General features: G+C 49.3%; 1 protein-coding gene across 1 annotated transcript in view; it reads right to left on the reverse strand.

Annotated features, from left to right (window-relative positions):
* LOC143899694 (roundabout homolog 2) overlaps positions 1–18943 on the reverse strand; it is a 97291-nt gene that overhangs the window by 14392 nt on the left and 63956 nt on the right. Inside the window, exons 3-4 of the mRNA XM_077410162.1 lie at positions 4226–4379; positions 298–428 (exon numbers count right to left, since the gene is read on the reverse strand). Coding sequence (XP_077266288.1) covers positions 298–428; positions 4226–4379 — 285 coding nt within the window. The remainder of the gene's footprint in view (positions 1–297; positions 429–4225; positions 4380–18943) is intronic.

The raw sequence follows: 18943 nt of genomic DNA on the forward strand, positions 1-18943 counted from the left end.
TAAAGTTGAATAACGCTGCCGGCAAAATGTAAAAGCTGATACTTTAACTACCAACTTTCCGTCGAATATTTCACCCAAATTTGAGATTTCAGGCAGCTACGCTAGACGGAACAGTACTTATCGGACAATCGGGATTAGCGTTAAGTGCGGCGCTAAACCGAGCTAAGCTCGATGATGTCTACGAATCCGTGCTTGGGCCCTCTTAGCCCTGATCGTGCAAAGGGATGCGGGGAAAGAGAGGGGGAGGGGAGGGAAACGAGGCACGTTCGTGTTACGGAGCTTTCGCTTAATGCTTACCGTGAACCGTGAGAACCGCTATCGCGGACTCCTTGATGCCGACCATGTTTTCGGCGATGCACTGGTACTTGCCCTGGTCGGTCGGCCTCACGTCGGATATCATTAGGTTACCCCCGTCCACCAGGGTTATCCTGAAACGGTCGATGAACGATTAATCAGAAACCGCGCGCGACGTCTCTCACTCGATAAGAGCGGCGACGACGAGAATTACGACGATTAATTTCCGCCCGCGCGGAGATCGAGTAGACGTAATAGTCCAGTAATGTTTCCCCGTATACTTCACGTTATCACATCATATATTTATTATCGTAATGCATTATTATCGTATTACGTTACCCCAAGTTTCCGCAACTTGAGACCGGCACAAGTGGGGGAGATCGTTTTTCGCGCGAACTGTCGCGCGAGACAATTTCGCGAGCACCCCGTATGTTAATCGTTCCGTTCCAGGAGACGCAGTTTGTCTTACCCGACCCGTTCGGCCGCCGAGAGGAGAGGAACTTTCGAGAACGAGCGCGTTTTCGCACGCGCTTTTGCCCCCCCCCCCGTCTCTCCCGCACCCTTTGCCCTCTCGCCGCCGTCCCCGATATTATTTATGCGAGGGAATAAAGCGCGCGAAGGCGCGCGTACCTCAAGGCCTGCGTACTTGACATTCCCGAGCCGTTCCTTATGTCCCCGAGGGATCGGTTCTTCCCCGCGTCGGCGGTCGCGAGATTAAACGGCCGTCTCGTTGAGGGGGTGGCACATGCACAATATCGCGCGTATGGAGAACGGGCGCTCGTGACGACGCGAATCGATCGATGGCTCTCGATCGCGCTCTCTAATTTATAGTGTCAATTAATTTTCGCGTCGGTGGTGCTCGATTACCTCCCCTCATTCCTCCTGCTCCCCCCTTTCGTGCCCCATTTGATCTGCTCTCCTCTCCTCACCACACGACCATTCTTCCATCGCTCTCCGTGTCCCGTTTTACCACCGTTTCGAGCGCGCTTCGAAAAGAGGAGAGAGAGAGAGAGAGAGAGAGAGAGAGAGAGAGAGAGAGAGAGAGAGAGAGAGAGAGAGAGAGAGAGAGAGAGAGAGAGAGAGAGAGAGAAAGAGAAAGATAGAAGAGAGCAGAGGAGAGAAGCAGCGCGGTCTCGGCGTTCCGATACGGTCGGATTTAATTCCTATCGGTTGTCCTAATTTATCGCGGCTTCGGGCTTCCATCGGTAAATCCGGCGCGGGGACGGATGGTGGTGATGGAAGAGGAGAAACAAGGGGGGAGAAGAAGTAAGGGGAAAACGGGAGGAGACGGGGGTTTCCGCGGGCCGCCGCAACGGAGGAGAGCACCCTATTGATCGAGACGAAGGAGAGGAAAATAGCCGTCGAAACGAGCGAGCGAATGAACGAGCGTGTGCGAGTTCCCGTTTCGTTTCGTTTCCGAGGCGCGAGAGATTTCGTCGTCGGGGAGAGAAAAAAAATGTCTCCATTCTCGGTTTCCGTCGGCTTTGCGCCTCCGGCCCCTTTGGAAATCCGAAAGGAACAGAGGAGAGAAAAAAGGGAAAATCGTATGTCACGTGCTCCCGGGTCAAAACGTGGGTACCGCCGCGTCCCATATAGAGGACGGAAATCCATAAAGGAAAGAAAGAAGGAGTGTGCCGGGATCCCCGAGAGCGTTAAGCCAACGTGTACAATACGGTGTAAAGCGACGGTGTAAATGGAAGTAATTACGTGAAATTACGTGAAATAGAGGAAAACCGAACTGTGCGCGGCGATATAACATTCCGCGTGACGAAACAACGCGGGAATAAAAATCGCAGCGGATCTAATCAATTAATAATTTATTAAGTCGATAAATTACCCTCAACTTTTTATACTCCGCGTCTTCGCGCTTAAACATCGCAGATAAATTTCTCCTTAATCCCTATGTTTTTTTTCTTCATCGCGCATTGGAGAACTTTGATAATAAGAGTCTTTTTTTTTATCCTTATCTCCAGACGGAGTTTCGCCGATCGGAAGGGAGGTCGCGCGAGGGTTTGCGCCGACGTTCCCTCCTGAGAAGAAAAGAGAGACGACGCAACGAGAGGGGGCGAGATCGCGGCGCGAAAAAAACTAAGAGGCGTTCAGCGCCCCATGAAAGTTTGATCGAGTCGATCCACGGGGATTCGGGGGAGAAAAAAATCACCCGTTCCGAGATACGAATGGCAAGAGGCGGAAGAGCGCGCGGAAGTGCGCGCGGGTCGTTACAACGAGGTAGCTCGCGCAAGCGTACGCTTAAAAGCTTGATCCTGGCGGAAAAGGGAACGTGAGAAGGAGAAAGCCAGTGTGAGAGAGAGGAGGAAGAGGGACGGACAGGGAGGAAGAGGGAGGAAAAGTAAAATTCGGATAGCGCGATCATTGCGGGAACAACAAGTAGGCAAATACGGGGCACTTCCTCTCGCAATTCCGCGCTTTGTTATATGTATACCTACAATACATCGAATATCATTGCATGATTTATTAAAACCGATAAGCCTCAGCGGAAAATTTTATTGACACGTCGCGCAATGGATTTACTTCCGATTGATGAAAATATTATCAGCGACGGAGTTAAATACAGAAATATTCAATTCGCGTCATTGAACGCCCGCAAATAGAAACGGATGACGTTTAAATCCGAGCCGATAAATGCAGTAATTTAATCTTCCGGCTCTTTTTTCATTTTAATTACAAAATAAACGTGTAATAGAGAGACTGTGATACGTTTAGATATTACGTTTTAATCTGTAAAAAAGGATATTTTAATGTGCAACCGATCGACGAGTCGTGGTGTCGAGATGAATCTTCGGTCCATCTTCATGAGGAAACTACGCTTAAACCGAGACTTCGAAAAAGCGAAGGCGAGATAACCGTCCGTATTCGCGTTGGTGCGGTGGTGTTTGATATGATTTTTTTTTGTTCCGGCGACGTCCCTTTTACCCCGGCGCGTCGCTGTTAGAATTAAGTTATAATCCGGAGTTCCATCCCTCTCCTTCCTCTCTACCCTTTTGCATCCTCTCTCTCTCTCTCTCTCTCTCTCTCTCTCTCTCTCTCTCTCTCTCTCTCTCTCTCTCTCTCTCTCTCTCTCTCTCTCTCTCTCTCTCTCTCTCTCTCTCTCTCTCTCTCTCTCTCTCGTCTATAAAAGTAGATTTCCCGGCCGTAATCCCGCGAGCATAAAAGTTGCTCTTACTGCAGCGAGACATTATTGCGCGTGGAGAGACACACAGGGCAAAATTCCCGTATAGGCGCTTCCTCATACGTACCGGCGCGATGCGACGTTGCAATTTAATCGGGAATGGGCGAGTTTGAAGCGGATGCGACGGCGGATGCGCTCGCGCTTTTAAAGGGCTCGCAAATTGCGAACGGGAGGAGTATATTTATTATTGTTTTACCATTCGTTCGAGGTACCGAGTGACAAGATCGAATTAATCGCCATACCGCGGCCGAGCGAACGAAGCGCGCGTCAAAACACTCCGCGCTTATTTTCGGGTGAATTTAAATTCCCGCTATTTACTTGCTTATGTTTATCGCAGCGGTCGCACGGTTCTCTTCGCGCAGTTTATTTATTAACATTGCAACATTCGGTGTAACCATCCGAACCGTCCGTCTCGTCCGCTCCAGCGCTAACGACTCGGACGACAATCGGACAAAGGTAGGAAGAAGCAAAAGGAAGCTCCGCCGACTCCGCGGCTGGCTTAAAGTCATTTTCACGCGGCAGCTGCTACACTAGCCTAAATTTACGGCGACGGGGCCCCGGCCGTGGCCCGCGATGGTCTCTCCACGCCGGCAAAATAGTCGACCCCGCATTTAATCATTACCGCTTTTTCGCTTCGCGTCGGGCGTGCAATTTCGTTGCGTTTTCGGCCGTCGCCGTCGTCGCGGTGTGTCAGACGAAATTCAAAGGGACCAGGACCCGCGGGTCACAAAGAAAGCTCACCGTTTTGTCGCTTCCAGGTCTATTATGTGACCGTTCCTCTTCCAATGGAGGGTCGGCTCCGGATGGCCGCGAGGCGGTCCGCACTCCAGCAAAGCCGTCTCCCCGGCGGCGACCCTCGTGTTCTGCGGCTCCGCGCGGAACTCATCCCGCAGCACTGCAACAGACAACAACCCGTCACGATGATGCACCGTTGCATTACAAAAGACACTACGTTGCCAGTCGTCCGTCTGGGAAGCACGACAATACTTCCCCGCGCGCAACTGGGACAACAGGGAGAGACGTGACAACAGGGGGAGCGAAAGAGCGCTTGTACTTTTTGTTTTTTTTTCTTTTTTTTTCTTCAGACGGACGGAAGTAGGGCATTCTTACATTTATATTTTTTCCATCCTTTATTATCAAATTATCAAATATTTTATTGAAATCATTTTGATATCGACTTACTCCCCGAGGGTGTCATAACTACGTTCGGTTTGAAGCGCGCTCTAAAGTTTTAACAAGCTTTCACAAAAGTCATCCGATTTTTCACTCGTGTACCGCGAGCGCGGAACTAGGACAAACTAAAATGAATTTCAAATACCCAGCGATGGGTCCGGGGAAACAACTAGAAAAAAAAGGAGACATTCTTGGGTGACCAGGACACGTCTCGTTATTCTAGTCGGATCTCATGTGTGAATAATTCTCTGTTGAAATCGCAGAGCGCGCCGTAATATTTTAATTCAGTTTTTCGGTAACGTTCATTTACGTTTCAGAAGTCTCTCAAGATTTCTCTAAAATTACTTGGACAGCGGTCAGATAAGGAAACTCAAACAGCAGCTATTTCGAATGGAGAATATTTCCAGAATACCCATGCGTCTTTAGAAATTTGTGTATGAAAAGAACTAGATGCCCTATTCAGTCTTTGTCAGAATACGGAGAGGAGAGAGAGATGAATAAAAGCGTTTTATATATATTCTATAAATGTGAAAATATTTAGAAGTTGACATTATTCCTCCCTTAACAGAAGAATTCTAAATCGGGTCGCCCCGCATAGATTAAGGCTTATATTTGAATTGTAAACTAAAAGTTACAAAACTGCGCGATATAAGGGGAAACGGAGATGCATGCCATCGGGTGCATTGCCGGGTTAAGCGTGGAATGACTACGGAATGAGACTGCGAGAAACACGCAGCGTGAAGCACGAAGCCCGCCGCGTGCTGCCAGCCTGGAAGCTACGAATTGAAATTTGAGACAAACCGAGGGAAAGAGAACGAAAAAGGGAGAGTCGGTAGAGAGTGAGAGAGGGGCGGGGAGAGAAAGAGAGAGAGAGAGAGAGCTCTCGACAGAAGAAAGGTCGCTTTCATAGACGGCAAGGACGGTTTGAAAAACGTGGGTCGCTATCTCGGGTCCCGAGACCCTAACGATTCCGACGGTGAATCAAATGTAACGCAATTTCTCAGAAAACGAGAGGAGGGGAGGGAGATAAAGGGATCGACTCCGTCCTCGAGTCCACGTAGTCTCTCTCGGTCCCGGGTCCAGCTTTCAACCCCTTTCGCCGTGTCGCAGTGGCACTCTGTAAACTTTCCCCGGGAGTGACGTGAGCGCAGGAGAGGTCGGGACCCACCCTCCTCCTCCTCTCCTCTCTTCTCCTCTCCTCGCGTCCTTTGCTCTTCCAATCCTCCGCGGTCCGCTGTGTGTACCTTATACGGTATATACCGAATTCACGTGAATCCCATAGGCTACGCGCGCGCACGCGGCAACGTGAAAAATGAGGATTGCGCCCCCGTGGGCCAAGTATACGTCACGTAAATAGGTACACGGTGCATACGGAATCAGGATCAGAATCGGGATCAAGCGCGCTCTTTATAGCCTGGGGTTTTCCGGATTATTCGAGGCTCCCACTGTCTCAATCTAAAAGGATATAAGATAGCAAGTGGATAAATGCGCATGCGAAATGGGAGCGCAAAACGGCTTTCTAGAATCGATTACGGCAATTGCGAGACACTGAATTTATTTCTTCTGCAAATAATAAAATTGTAATGGAATTATTTAAGCGTGTGTTTAACGATCTAACAATTACCGTTTCTTTTTTTATTAAACGGAAAATATTGCCTTACGTCACAACTACAGTGCCGTACCTTAGAGGTAAAGAATCGCATTTCCAGTTTGTTTCCGGTCACACACACACACAAAATGAAGTTAATACATTTTTCAATATACCAGGAGCTTAAATTGTATAACGGTAAAGCGTCTTAAATCTATTACTACTAGTCCCCAAGATATATACATTGGAAAGTTATATCGAAAATTTTTATAGTACCTTAATTTTAGTCAGGTACAACACGTATTGGCGGATGTGCTATTATAAACATTCAGTTGTTACTTAATTAAAAACTCAATAAATCAAGTCGCCACTTTTATTTTGTATCTAAAATAAATACACCACTTTCCTACTAAAAACTTTAAACCTTGTTTCCTCTAAATTCACGATAATGGAAATGCAATTCTTTACCTCTAATTGTAAGATACAGATTTATGATTTATATTTTATCTGCTACACTTTACTGTCGCTTCTCTGTGATTTCCTGAAGTAAAAAAAGAACTGGGCGAATTAAGTACTAATAAAAGGCAGTCGTAACTCTCCTCGCGGTACCTTTTTAAATCTTCATTGCCGTGTTTAGACTACCAATACGACATATGCAGATTAAGATCTTATTGGAGTTGCTCTCATTAGCGTCGGTCTCTGCTACTTTTTTGCGCGACAGCGCGCATTTTACGGGCGGTCATCGTCGGCCGGGGGGGGGGGGGCGGAGCGGAGCGGAGCGCGCGCGGTGAAGAAAATCTCAATCTCGCGTCGCGGATCTCGTTTACATTTACATAGAGCGGGGACTCTCGAATCGATAATGTGACACGGTCGGGCGGTGCGCGCGCGAATGTCGCGACATTACACGGGCGCGCGCGCGCGTATCGGAGCCGCGGGGCTAAAATTAGACCGCGCGGCGGCAAAATTATCTGGTCGTGTATACCACGTATCCGTGCCCGCATTTACATAGGAATAGCGCGCGCGTAAGGAGCCGCTTTATTTATGCCGCGAGCGCCGAACCGCGCGCGCCGTTTGTTGTCACGCGATCCCCGGCTCTCGGCGCGGGAGAGACGCTCGCACACCCCTGTATACCCGCCGCCGTCTCGCGTGGCATTTCTGGTCCTGGTTCGGGAACGAAAACGGCAAATGGTCGGCGCGAAACCACGTACGGGAATTAACTCGCGCCGCGGCCGGTTGCGATTTACTGATCGCGCCGAAAGGCTTCCCTCTGCGCGCGCGAGAGAGAGAGAGAGAGAGAGAGAGAGAGAGAGAGCCGCGCGTCTCCCTACGCGAGCGATCGATATCATCGCAGCACTCCCGGGTATCCCGCCGCCGAATCCCCGAGTGTGTTTTCTGTGCCAACGACCGCGCATAATCGATACTTCACAGTTCGAGCCGCAGAGAGGAGAGTAAAAAAAAAGAGAGAGAATCAAAAGAGAAATCATTTTATCGGTCGCGTCGGAAGCGCGCCGTTCCTACAATCGGCATGCGAACGCACACCGCGACCACGTATCCCGGCGTCGCGGATCGTTAGCCACCGCCGTAAACTACACGCACGCACGTTGTACGTCTCTCGATACACGCACAGGAGAGACGGGGAAGTTTACACGCGTATATATACACGGAGGGCTCACGCACATCGCCACTACCCTTCCGTGTAATGCCGTTAATTTGGTATTGTATTAGGCGATCGTGGCTAATGGTTTCCAGCCGGGAGCGGAGTATCGACCAAATTTCGATGACGCCGTATTATCATCGTGCTGAATGCGCTTTAATGAAGCGTGGATCCAATCGTATATAACGAATGTCTAACGATCCCCGGCCCGATTGTGGAACAAGAAATCGGCAACATCGTCGCGCAACCATGCACGGGCGAGCGTGTCACTTTCGCCGAAATGTTTAGACGGCGGAGCGAAACTTCGCCAAGGAGGTCGTTGGTCAAGAAGAAACGTGTCGCGAAACAAAGGGGCGAAACGGCCAAACTTTGGCACTATTAGCGCCGACGAGACACGGGGTGTTTCGCGCGGTTTCACGGACTTTCTATGGGAAATCAACGATCCTCTCCCCGGGACTGCGATCCTACTTGGTTTAAACTTGGCTATATAGGTCAATTTTTAACGCAAATATTAGGATACGAATACCTTCGCGAATCGTAAGCGGATTCTTTAACTTCGCTTCATCTCATTTTATATGCAATGTAAATATATTAAATATTTGATGGAAAAAATTGCAAGAAATATGCAGACGATTAGCTTTGTCAATCAAAAATTACTTATCGTTAAAAAATAAAATGTGATAATAAAAATTTGATTTCTAGATATTCTAATATATAATGTCTCACTATTTTTAACATAAGAATTCACAATGTGAAGGCACTAAAAAATTTAATGTCAAAAATTGCAAGAAATAAGCAGACGATTAACTTCTCGCCAAACAAAAATTATTTTTTTCATATTTCAAAGAATCTATACTGTTGGAAAATAAAATGTGAGGATAAAACTTCGATTTGTAATATTCTAATAGCTCATAATGTCTCACTATTTTTAACATAAAAATTCATAATGTTCCGACATGTTGAAACATTCTTTCATGAGAGCGAGCCATTCGAAGAGCAGCTTCCCTCTTGCACGATCGCCGGGGTCCAATTAGCTCGAGATACGCGTCTCCGTTTGCGGTATCGGCGATCGCACTCATCAACGTCCGTCACGTCGCTTTCGGTCCCTCGTTCGCAGGATAATTCCAGTCGGGCAATTACTTAGTCGGCCATTCGTCGGCGTTACGTTAAGCGCTCGAACGGACGTCATCGTCCGACTCTCTCTCTCTCTTTCTCTCTCCCCCTCTCCTTCTCTCACCGCTCGTCCTCTCTCTAATTGAGCCTGAATGGCGGGCTCGAGATATCGCGCTAATAGCACCTAAAGCTCCTTGCTTTTCGTTGAAGTCTTTCGAGCACGATGATTCCTGCCCGCCGCGCCGCCGACGGGAGAGACTGTTTCCGCGTGTTTTTCCTTCTCTCTCTCTCTCTCTCTCTCTCTCTTTCTCCCCCCATTTCGCGAGCGAACGCTGGGCGGAAGTTAAAGACGCTAGTTGCCGGCAGTTGGTGGCGAGTGAGTCGCTCCGGCGAAATCTAATCCAAGTTTATACGTGCTTCCAGTCCAATTAGGTACAAGTAGGCACCGGAGCGCGAGGCAACAGCGGCGGCGGCGGCAGCGACGGGGCGGCTGCCGCGTCGTCGTCTTGGGACGCGATCCACGTTTCCGTAATAACGACTTTTACGCGACGGGGGGATGGGCGAGGGGGAGGGGGAGGAAAACTGTGAGCGTGTACGCGAGTAAAGTGCGATGGGTTATCCCCGGCGGGTACGAGCATTCGGTGCTTTAAAGCTCGTAAAGTTCGACAGTAACCGGCCCGCTCTTATTTCGTCGAACTTGAGAGTCTCGTCCGACTTTTCGTCGTCGTCCTCTCCTTCGATTCCGTCTTTCCCCCTGCCGCCCTTTAATCCCCGGGCGCGCGCGCGCGACGATATTACACTCGCTATATAGTGTGTCGCATCAGCTGGGCCGGCTGGGCGTAACGAGGCTCATCGTTTCTCGGTGAAAAGTTATCAACGGCCCTAACGACGAATCTGTTGGAACTGCGGCGGTACACTTTCAACGTAGAATCTCTTCTCAGCTAGTATTTTTCCCCCGAAGCACGTTGTAATGCGCGGACACTTTATCCTCGAGTCGTTCCTTAACAAATTTTTAACAAAAGAAATTGTGCCTCGAAGTATCTCGCGAACTTTCGTTAAATTAAAATCCATCTGAAATTAAAAAAAAAGGAGAGACGAGAGAGGAGAGGAAGGCTTCTGTCGTTTTATACACATTTCTGAAATTTAATGCCGAAGTATAATGCGTTATATTAAAACGTTAATATATAATAGCCATTTTATTCGCTTTTTCGCCAAATATGTAAAGTACCTTTGCATGATCTTCCCTAAAAAAAGGCTTAATAAATGGGGCTCTCACAAAGCGCCTTTTACATCTTAAAATCGGTTTCTCAAAAAGAACGATATCCCGGAGAAAACGAGCCGCCTGTCGCCGTTACTCTCCGCTGCCTCAACCTGTCGTCTTATTGCTCTCTCGCTCTCCTCCACTCCGACATTCTCTGCGCCGCGCCGCCCCGCCGTTTCTTAACTACTCGTCCAAAGGGATAAGCGGTCGAGCCTTATCCTCCACGGTAATGAGACAGCGGGCGGTACTTGGAAACCCTTGCAACGAAAGGGAAAGAGAGCAGGGGGAGGGAGTGAGTAGTGCGCGGCGCGTAAGCAAACGACCTCCAATTAACAGATGTTGAATTTGGAGCGAAAGAATTGAAGGGTCCTTCCCGCACTCCTGCGCCCCCGTTTTGTTCTACGCGCGCTACGGGCCAACTAATGAGAATGCCATGCACTCTTTTTGCGGAGCGAGCGGACGTGCGCGCACGTGCTCGTGACATACAGGGTGCGAGCAAAATCTGCGGCCCCACACACACACGCACACTCACACACACCGCGCTCCGAAAGTTGGGGAAGGTTTTTGCGAATACGAAATGAGCGTCGCGCTTATCTCGCGCTTAACGCCGGGATTATCGTCACGCTCGAACGCCTCGCGAGGCGATTCTTCGTCCGGGAACCTCGCGCGTCTGCACTCGCGGCGTGTAAATCTCAGTCGCGGGTGAGCTACGGCGGAGGAGCGTCGTGCTAATTTGCATTAATAAATAATATGAATATGCAGCGACGTCCGTAGCAATAATAGAATATCGATCGGTGCGATACCTGTTACGTCGCGATACACCCAGCTATATTACTTATCGTTCCTCCTACGGGAAGTTTAACGCTACTCTCGCGACGATCGATGTATCTCGACACGACGAGAGGGGTATAACTTCGGAGAGGAGGTATTTGCGGAGTCATGTTTACGCCAACTTGTCCCGTTCTTCCTTCTATTTTTTTTTTTGGTTGTTGTGCTCGTGCTACCTTCTTGCGAAGTTTCGTCGCGCGAGTTGCGGTACGTTTTACTTACACCCTGTATACATAACGACGACGAAGACGAGGAGGAAGACGACGAGGAGGACATGAGCGAGTAGCTAGACGTCCAGGCATGTACAAGCGTAAACATCTGCGCGCGACAAGGGGGTCGGGGGAGACACGAAGCGCAACCCTCGTCGGTATACGGGTGTGGACCGAGAACCATCTAGGAACGCTTGTACTCCCTTGCTTGCCAGAATGCACGGCACTTGACCAGCTTTGAGAATCGAGAGGGAGAATCGCAGAGGAGAGAGACACGGAGAGAGGGAGACGCAAAGAGCGAAGGGGGAGAGAGAGAGAGAGAGAGAGAGAGAGAGAGAGAGAGAGAGAGAGAGAGAGAGAGAGAGAAAGGGAGCTCGAATATTGCTCGGACGCCGCGTAGCAAATGACGGGAATGTAACGACGAGAGAATAAAGCGTTCATCGGGATAACGGAGGATTCCAAGCGATCCGGTGCACCCCAAGGCCTCTACGCCTCACATCAATCTTTTCCTTTCATCGATGGATCATACACGAATGCAGAGGCACGAGTTGCGTGCGCGCGCGATTATTTTCTCCGACATTCTATTATTTTTTCGATTATCTCGTTCTCTTTATTATTTGATTTAGCTCGTAGAATCCAAGTTAATCTTTTATAAATAATAGGCCAGATAAGAAACGTTCGTACACAAGCCGGAGACATTTTAAACGAAGCATAATTTTCTCGTAGGCACACGACTCTCGTTCGTTGTATAAGAATGGGGGACGCTAATTCTACTCGGGGGCGCTCTTTAACGTAGAATTACGCACAACTTTTAATTCCAAACGGGCGTGTTATGCACGCCCCGCGCAAATCAACGTCAACACGTCAAACGCCCACCGCGATGAAAGGGTTAATCGCTCACGTCGCAACATTTTGGCCCGCGCTTAGAGATGTATGTTTAGGCCCGTCGGTCGTGGCGTGCCGCGCTGATACAAACAACGGTCGCTTATTCTACATCGATCGCGGATATCGTGTTCGTTTATCCCCCCCCCCCCCAACTGCGATAAAGAATCTCGGGCTATATTTTCACGCAACCGCGCTCCGGAGTTGTACGGTGATATGCAGCGCTATCGCGTTATCCAACCGAGCAGCAAGAACGAGAACTTTCGAAGTCTGACTCTTAACCCTTTCCGGTTCAGCGGTTTCAATTTACGTCACCTACATTGTATCTTCTATACCGGAACCGACGTGGCGTTTAACTCTGCGGAGCTCTCGCAGGCGAGAGAGAATCTTCGAATAACGAACTTTCACGTACACGAAACGTGCGAACACACGTACGTACGTACCTGGGGTTCACCCGAAATAGAGTACAGAAAAAATATTTGCGCACACCTTGAGAATCGATTCGCCGAAGATCAAATCCGCCAATTAGCGAGTAAACGGTCCTCGCTTGTGCAGCCGGGGCTTGCGCAACCGTTTGTTTAAAATCATTAGTGGCCCTCCTATCGGAGCGGAGCTCCGAGGCTTGCACACGAAACCCATCGTTAGTGGTTAGAGAAGGATCTGCGACTAACGGATCGCGCGCTACACTGTATTCCGGGTCCAATCCCCGGTCTTTATTTAACCGAAGTATCTGCTCCGGGAATTTGGGTCCCCGACGAACGAGCGGGATTAATTGAAAAATTCACTCGCACACGTGTCCGACAGCGTTACAAGTGTGAGATATTATACCTCTTCTTGGCTCTATAATCGCGTTATATTCTCGATCCCGTCTCATTTGAATTCGTGAGCGCCGCGAGTACGGAATCGAATCGGGGTTTCCGAGGATAAATCGCGGCGAAATCGAGATGGATGAAGCACGGGTAAATTTTTTAAGTTGCCTTAAGCTAGAGCAACGGCGAGATAACAGAGAGAGAGCCTTTTTAATAATTCACGAACGAGCGTGTTTCAGTACGAGGATTTTATATTATAAAACGCGTCTCTCCTCTCTTCTCCGTCTCGCGCGCGCGCAGCAGCTGTCATTACGACGAAGGGCGGTTGTTGTAAACGAAGTTACCCCGTGGAGAAGGTTGTGTGCATGCGAGCTGAAAAATTTCCCGGGATATGACCAAAGCATTCGCGAGAGATGAGAGCGCGCGCACGCGTAACGCCGGGCTGCTATTTCTTAACGCGGATCATCGTCGTTGCCATGCGTCGCGGAAAAAGCCTCCTTTCCGGTCTGTATACACACACAGACGCACAAACACACACAGACACACGCGCACATACCGCGCCGTCTCGTAAATCTCCTCCGCGCGGCTTCCACCGCCGTGTGCGCGAAGAATAGCCCGCATTGAATGCTCGCATAAACGATATTTATCGGCGTCGCGTTCGACGATGTTCGCCGCGACAATCGAGCGGCCTCATATTTGTTCGCGTGCGTTAAAGCACCGTGGAAGATGTAGGTACTCTCTCTCTCTCTCTCTCTCTCTCTCGGGGCTCGTGTTTTATCCATTAGACGCCGCTATTGCGTCTGGCGTGTCGTGAAAATATTCACGATCCAAAGCGGAGTGTGACGCGGCGATCGGATCCGAAGGCGGAATCGGAATTGACAAAACAAATTTTACTCGAGATATTTTTATTCTCTCCTCTCGCCAGTTGTGTAAATAAAGAAAATACCGTTCCAATCAATTCGCGTTATCTTTAGCGGGCTATCGGAAAATAACTAAAAATATACAAAATGTAAAGCGATTTTTAGATTCGTTCGAACACAATCTGCTTTTCTCAAAATACCTTCTTTATCTTAATATTTCATTTTTTTTTTTTAAAGAGGCGCCGAGGGGAGAGCGAAGTGGACGGACGTATCGAGTTAATGCTTTTAGACGACAATTTAATTCAATTGATACGCTTCCGGAATGGACTTCCGGAGACGGGCAGAGAGGAGATTAAAGAGGTACACGCGTGTACCGCTATATCTATACGTATAAGCGCTCATCGAGATGCTATTCAACGGCGCGCGCGAGATGCTGCACCGCGAGAAAGAATCGAATTGCGTTTCCTCCGCGCGAGTGCACCCACCGCACACGCCATCATCGGCGCGCATTCCATCCAGGCTCCCGAGTACGTATATACGAGGCCGCGAACGTGAACCGAGCCGCTTTATACCCGCGCTACTGAGAGATAAAAAGAGAGAAGAAGAGGAAGAAAGAGAGAGAGAGAGAGAGAGAGAGAGAGAGAGAGAGAGAGAGAGAGAGGAGGAGGAGGAGGAGGAGGAAGAAGGAGAGCATGCGGTACAGTCGTTCTCGAGCTAAGAGAGCGCGTACCATATTCGATATAATTAAAGTGCATAAATAAGCACAATGGTACAAGGAGACTCCGGCGGCCGGTCGGCGCGAGACGGTGCGCAGCGCAGCCTACCTATTCGCCGCCGAAGAGGTAGGCGAGCAAGAAAGGTAAGAGAGTATTCAATGCAAATGCCCGCGGAGAGTTTCTTCTTCGGCCGGCACGACCGCGTGCTGCGCCGAGATCTCTCTCTCTCTCTCTCTCTCTCCTCCTCTTCTCTCCCCCCCCCCGAGTCTTTCTTTCTTTCTTTCTCCGCTCGCTGCATCCGCGCGGCTACTACGCGTACATACATACGTATACGTACGTACGTGGAGGCCCGTATACGGGCCGCGCGCGATACGCTCGATCGAGGAGGAGAGGCCCTGTGGGCGAACGCCTGCCTACCTGATGTGCACGCGCGTTATAAGCCACTCTCCACCGGAAGGCTATCGAATCTGGATTTATCTTCCTCCTCGATTTATACTTGCGCGCATTACTCACACACACACACACACACAAATGCCATGTCTGATTCGCCGGTCATTATCTGTACCGTGCCGCGCGTTTCGCCGCGGGCCCGCGCGGCTTTGCATTTTTAACGTGTCGGTCGGACGGAATACGCAAGCACGCCGCGCCGCCGTCATCCGACGCCGATGCCGCGCTCTCTCTCTCACGCGCGCGCGCGCGCGCGTCTCGCGGGGATTCACTGCGATATGCACCGGAATGGATGCACACCGGTCGGTCGCTCGGTCCACCGGGTCTCGCCTCTCCCGACGTGTCGGATATGATACGGCGTCGTGTTATACAGGGTGGTTACGAATCGAGAAAGATATTTCGCGATTCCGTCTATGGCTCCGCTTTTCGCGGCTTGCCATCGGAATCTATTGGGACTCTATCGAATACTTTCTTTCCGAGTTTTTTCTCTAAAACGAATCTTCTCTAAAAATTTCATAGAATTTCATAAATCCTTGCGAAAACACGAAGGCGCGCGTACGGCTTTTCATAATATTTATAGGAAACGTATCAAAAGCGCGGAGAATTCGATCAATATAAAATTTTATATATTGGCGTTCTTAATCCTAACCAAATATATATATATATATATATATATTGTATATGTATATAAAACACGTTTGTGCAAATAAAAACGTCAAGATTACGTTCTCAAACAAATTTATTTTTTCAAGGAAGCTAGGAGATTGATTTGATTAATTTTAATATACTTGTATAATGTATAATACGGAGCAGGGCTGCGTTTAAACGATATACTTTAGCATGTTCTCGAGATAATTAGCATTTTCACCGCTACCGACCTTTTCCAGCGACAAACGTTATCTCGACGAAGGATCGTAGAAAAAAAATTCTCTCACATTTTTAAATTAATTTCCTTCTTCCTCCCGAAGGTCGAAATGCCTAACGGCACGGCGGAAAATATCCGGTCTGATTTCCAAAGTTTTTTGTATCCGTAACGACCGTCATAAACTTAAAAAGCATAGGACGGTCTAACACGCCAGAACGTTAGAGGGTGCGCGCACGGGTTACGTGTTCGCTTAAATGGAGACATTTTTTAATGTTCGTGGACCGTCGTCGACCCCCGGCATTGCGAGTCCAGGCCCTTATAAGTCGCGTCCCCCCCCCTCCCCCCTCGTCTTCGCGTCGCGACGACCAGCCGCGCTAACGCGAGGATTAAAATCGGCGCGACGCGCGGCTATAGTAAATCTGGTCGGGCAACAATGTGATTAAGTTGCAGATAAACCGTCGCATGTTGCGCCGCCGCGCGCATTTATTGCGAGATACGTGAAAAATTATTTTCCCGGGGCGCGCGGAAAAAATGCGTTTCCCGGTGCCGCCGCGCCGCTTCCGCGGCCGCGAGACCGCCGACGGGAAATTGTATCGCGGATCTTGTTTTGTTTCGCGGATTCGCAATGCCCGGCTTTTTACACAGTTCACCGTATTTACGCGGCAGCCGGAGGGAGATGCTACCCGACAGAGAGTAGCTCTGGATTATTGTCAACACACCCCCCCCCTTTCCGATACCGTTTGCCCAAGCCACCCGCGAATGTTTTCGATCGGGATTTGAAACCGATATAATGCCTGGCGAATGCAATTTCCGATATGCTACCAATACGAAGAGACACGCCTTAGATCGTATTTTCGCGGATTTATATGTAAAGTGCAAATTTTTAAACTTTCATTGAAATTACATTCAGGATGGGGCCCTGGCGTATCTCGGAGTATCCTTGCGGTATTCTGTTTCTTCCTCAAATCCAACTGAATAACTGGATCGTCGAGAAAATACCCTCCGCGATATAAACGATATGACGGAAAACGTTCAAAGATTAAATCTCCGGTTATCGACGAGAAGCACGTCTCTCTCACGACGATTCTCCCGTTCTACCGAAACGGGACGTGGATATACGGGACGACGTCTTCCCGGGATTACGGAAAAGTCGCTCCTCTCTCGAAGCCGGAGAGAACCTTGGACGGCGTATAAGTTATATACGTAAGAGGGCTTTTCGGCGGAGGACGCGATATCGAGCGAACGCGAAAAGTGCGCAATTATAGCCGACCCATTTTCCCCGGGGACAATATAAACGCGCGCGCGGGAAAACGCGGGCTGGAATCTAGCCAAATCCCGACGGAGAAGCGCGGGGTTTTCTATTCCTACTTACGGTCGTCGCTCCGTTAAAGTCGGCTTAAGTTGAGCAAGGTCGCGCGAGTGCGCAAATTTATTGCCGGTCCGCGACAGCGTCTCCGACGGCTGCGCCGCGCCGGGAATGCGGTTCCGTAAAAGTGCGTACGCCTATTCCGCCGCGGTCCTGACAGAAGCCTTCTTCTCCGCGCCGCGCCGGTATTCGAGGGTAAATGCGTTGACCCGTTGCGAGAGCGACAGAGAAAGAGAGAGGTCACGACGACGACGAGCCGCGAAACGTTGCGCTCAAATGAAGATTATGAAGAAACTCACGAAAGAGACGTGTATTATTTTTCAGCTCGGTTTTCGAGAAGATAACGAGATCTCGAGCTTTACACGGGCTTCTTACATTCGTATTATCTCATCCTCGTTATTTCGATATATTTACGGATGAAAATTGTCTCGGGGATTACCTGCATCGAGTTGACTTCGAAACTCGCGAGAAGTTTCTAATTATTATTCTCGATAAATTCTTTTCTTGGAATGTTTAGACTTGTTAGTAGGTTTTGCACAGTCACTAACGGTTTCGAAGCGTTTGTAGATAAAAGAAAGCGGACGAGAGAGTTTGAAGTATTCTGGCTCAAACGCGTATCGAAAGGCGATGTTTTCCATTGTGTATGCGGTGCTCTCCAGGTTCACCGCACTTCCTTTTATCTTGGGATATACCGCGGCCCCCTCGCGGTTAGTAATAAAACGCTTTGTGCGTGGCTCCGGCCACTATCTCACTCTCGTATTTGTGCCGTTATTATCGCGGCGTGATAAAGCGTGCATGAAGCGGGACATGTCTGACGTACGTTAATAATGTCAGTTCGAATCACTGGGTTACTCCCAGTTCTTGTTATTCGTGCGTATTACGCTCGTCGCTCGTGGTTTAAAACGCAATTTCTCAAAGACGCCGTTGTTAGTAGGTCACAGCTTTGCGCCAAGTTAATAAATCCGATTTATCTAAAGGAATACCCAAGCCCCTGGAACGTTTGATACTTAGGACAAACTGCAATCCTTCGTTTCTCTAAAAAAAAAAAAATAAATAATAATAATAATACTTATAAGTAATCCACCTAAAAAGAAAGAAGTAATGACCTATCGGTTTCTCGGTGAGAAACGGAAAGAAAAGCTATCCCTGGATATAATCGAGAGGAACGTCATGTACAACAATACTTGAAACTACACAACTCAATTCACGTCGCTCGCTTTGTCGCGCAGCGCGCGATAAACTCCGGGACAATTCCCGTGCGTGCTGCCGCAAAGATTTCCCGACGATTCCACCGCGTTAAAACTCCTCTCGAAGTTAGCAAAAAGCGATCCGAGCGAGTGCGCTCGAGGGGTTAATCGATCGCGCTTTTCACACCCGGGAGATGATACGCGCGGCGCTCGGCCGCCGTGCCAGCCGAGTGGAGAAGAGAAAAGTCAAGAGCGCGGGATAGTTGCCCGCTTGTTTGACGATAATGAAAACTTTCTCTCGGCTTTCTGTGGCCGGCCGGCTGGCTGGCTGGGATTTAGAAATAGCCCTGCCGGTTCGCTCGATGCGGCGCGGCGGCGCGGCGTGGCGGCGGGTAGAGTGGACTTTTCATCAGCGTGACGCGCGATTGTCCCCGTCCGGTCATTTATTTAATCTTCTCCGGTAATCGAGCCGTGCGAGCATTGTTTTATTGGAGTGTATAC

The sequence above is a fragment of the Temnothorax americanus genome, unplaced genomic scaffold, assembly GCF_048541705.1.
Source record: "Temnothorax americanus isolate GAGA-0224 unplaced genomic scaffold, ASM4854170v1 Scaffold28, whole genome shotgun sequence".
In the NCBI taxonomy this organism is placed as follows: domain Eukaryota; kingdom Metazoa; phylum Arthropoda; class Insecta; order Hymenoptera; family Formicidae; genus Temnothorax; species Temnothorax americanus.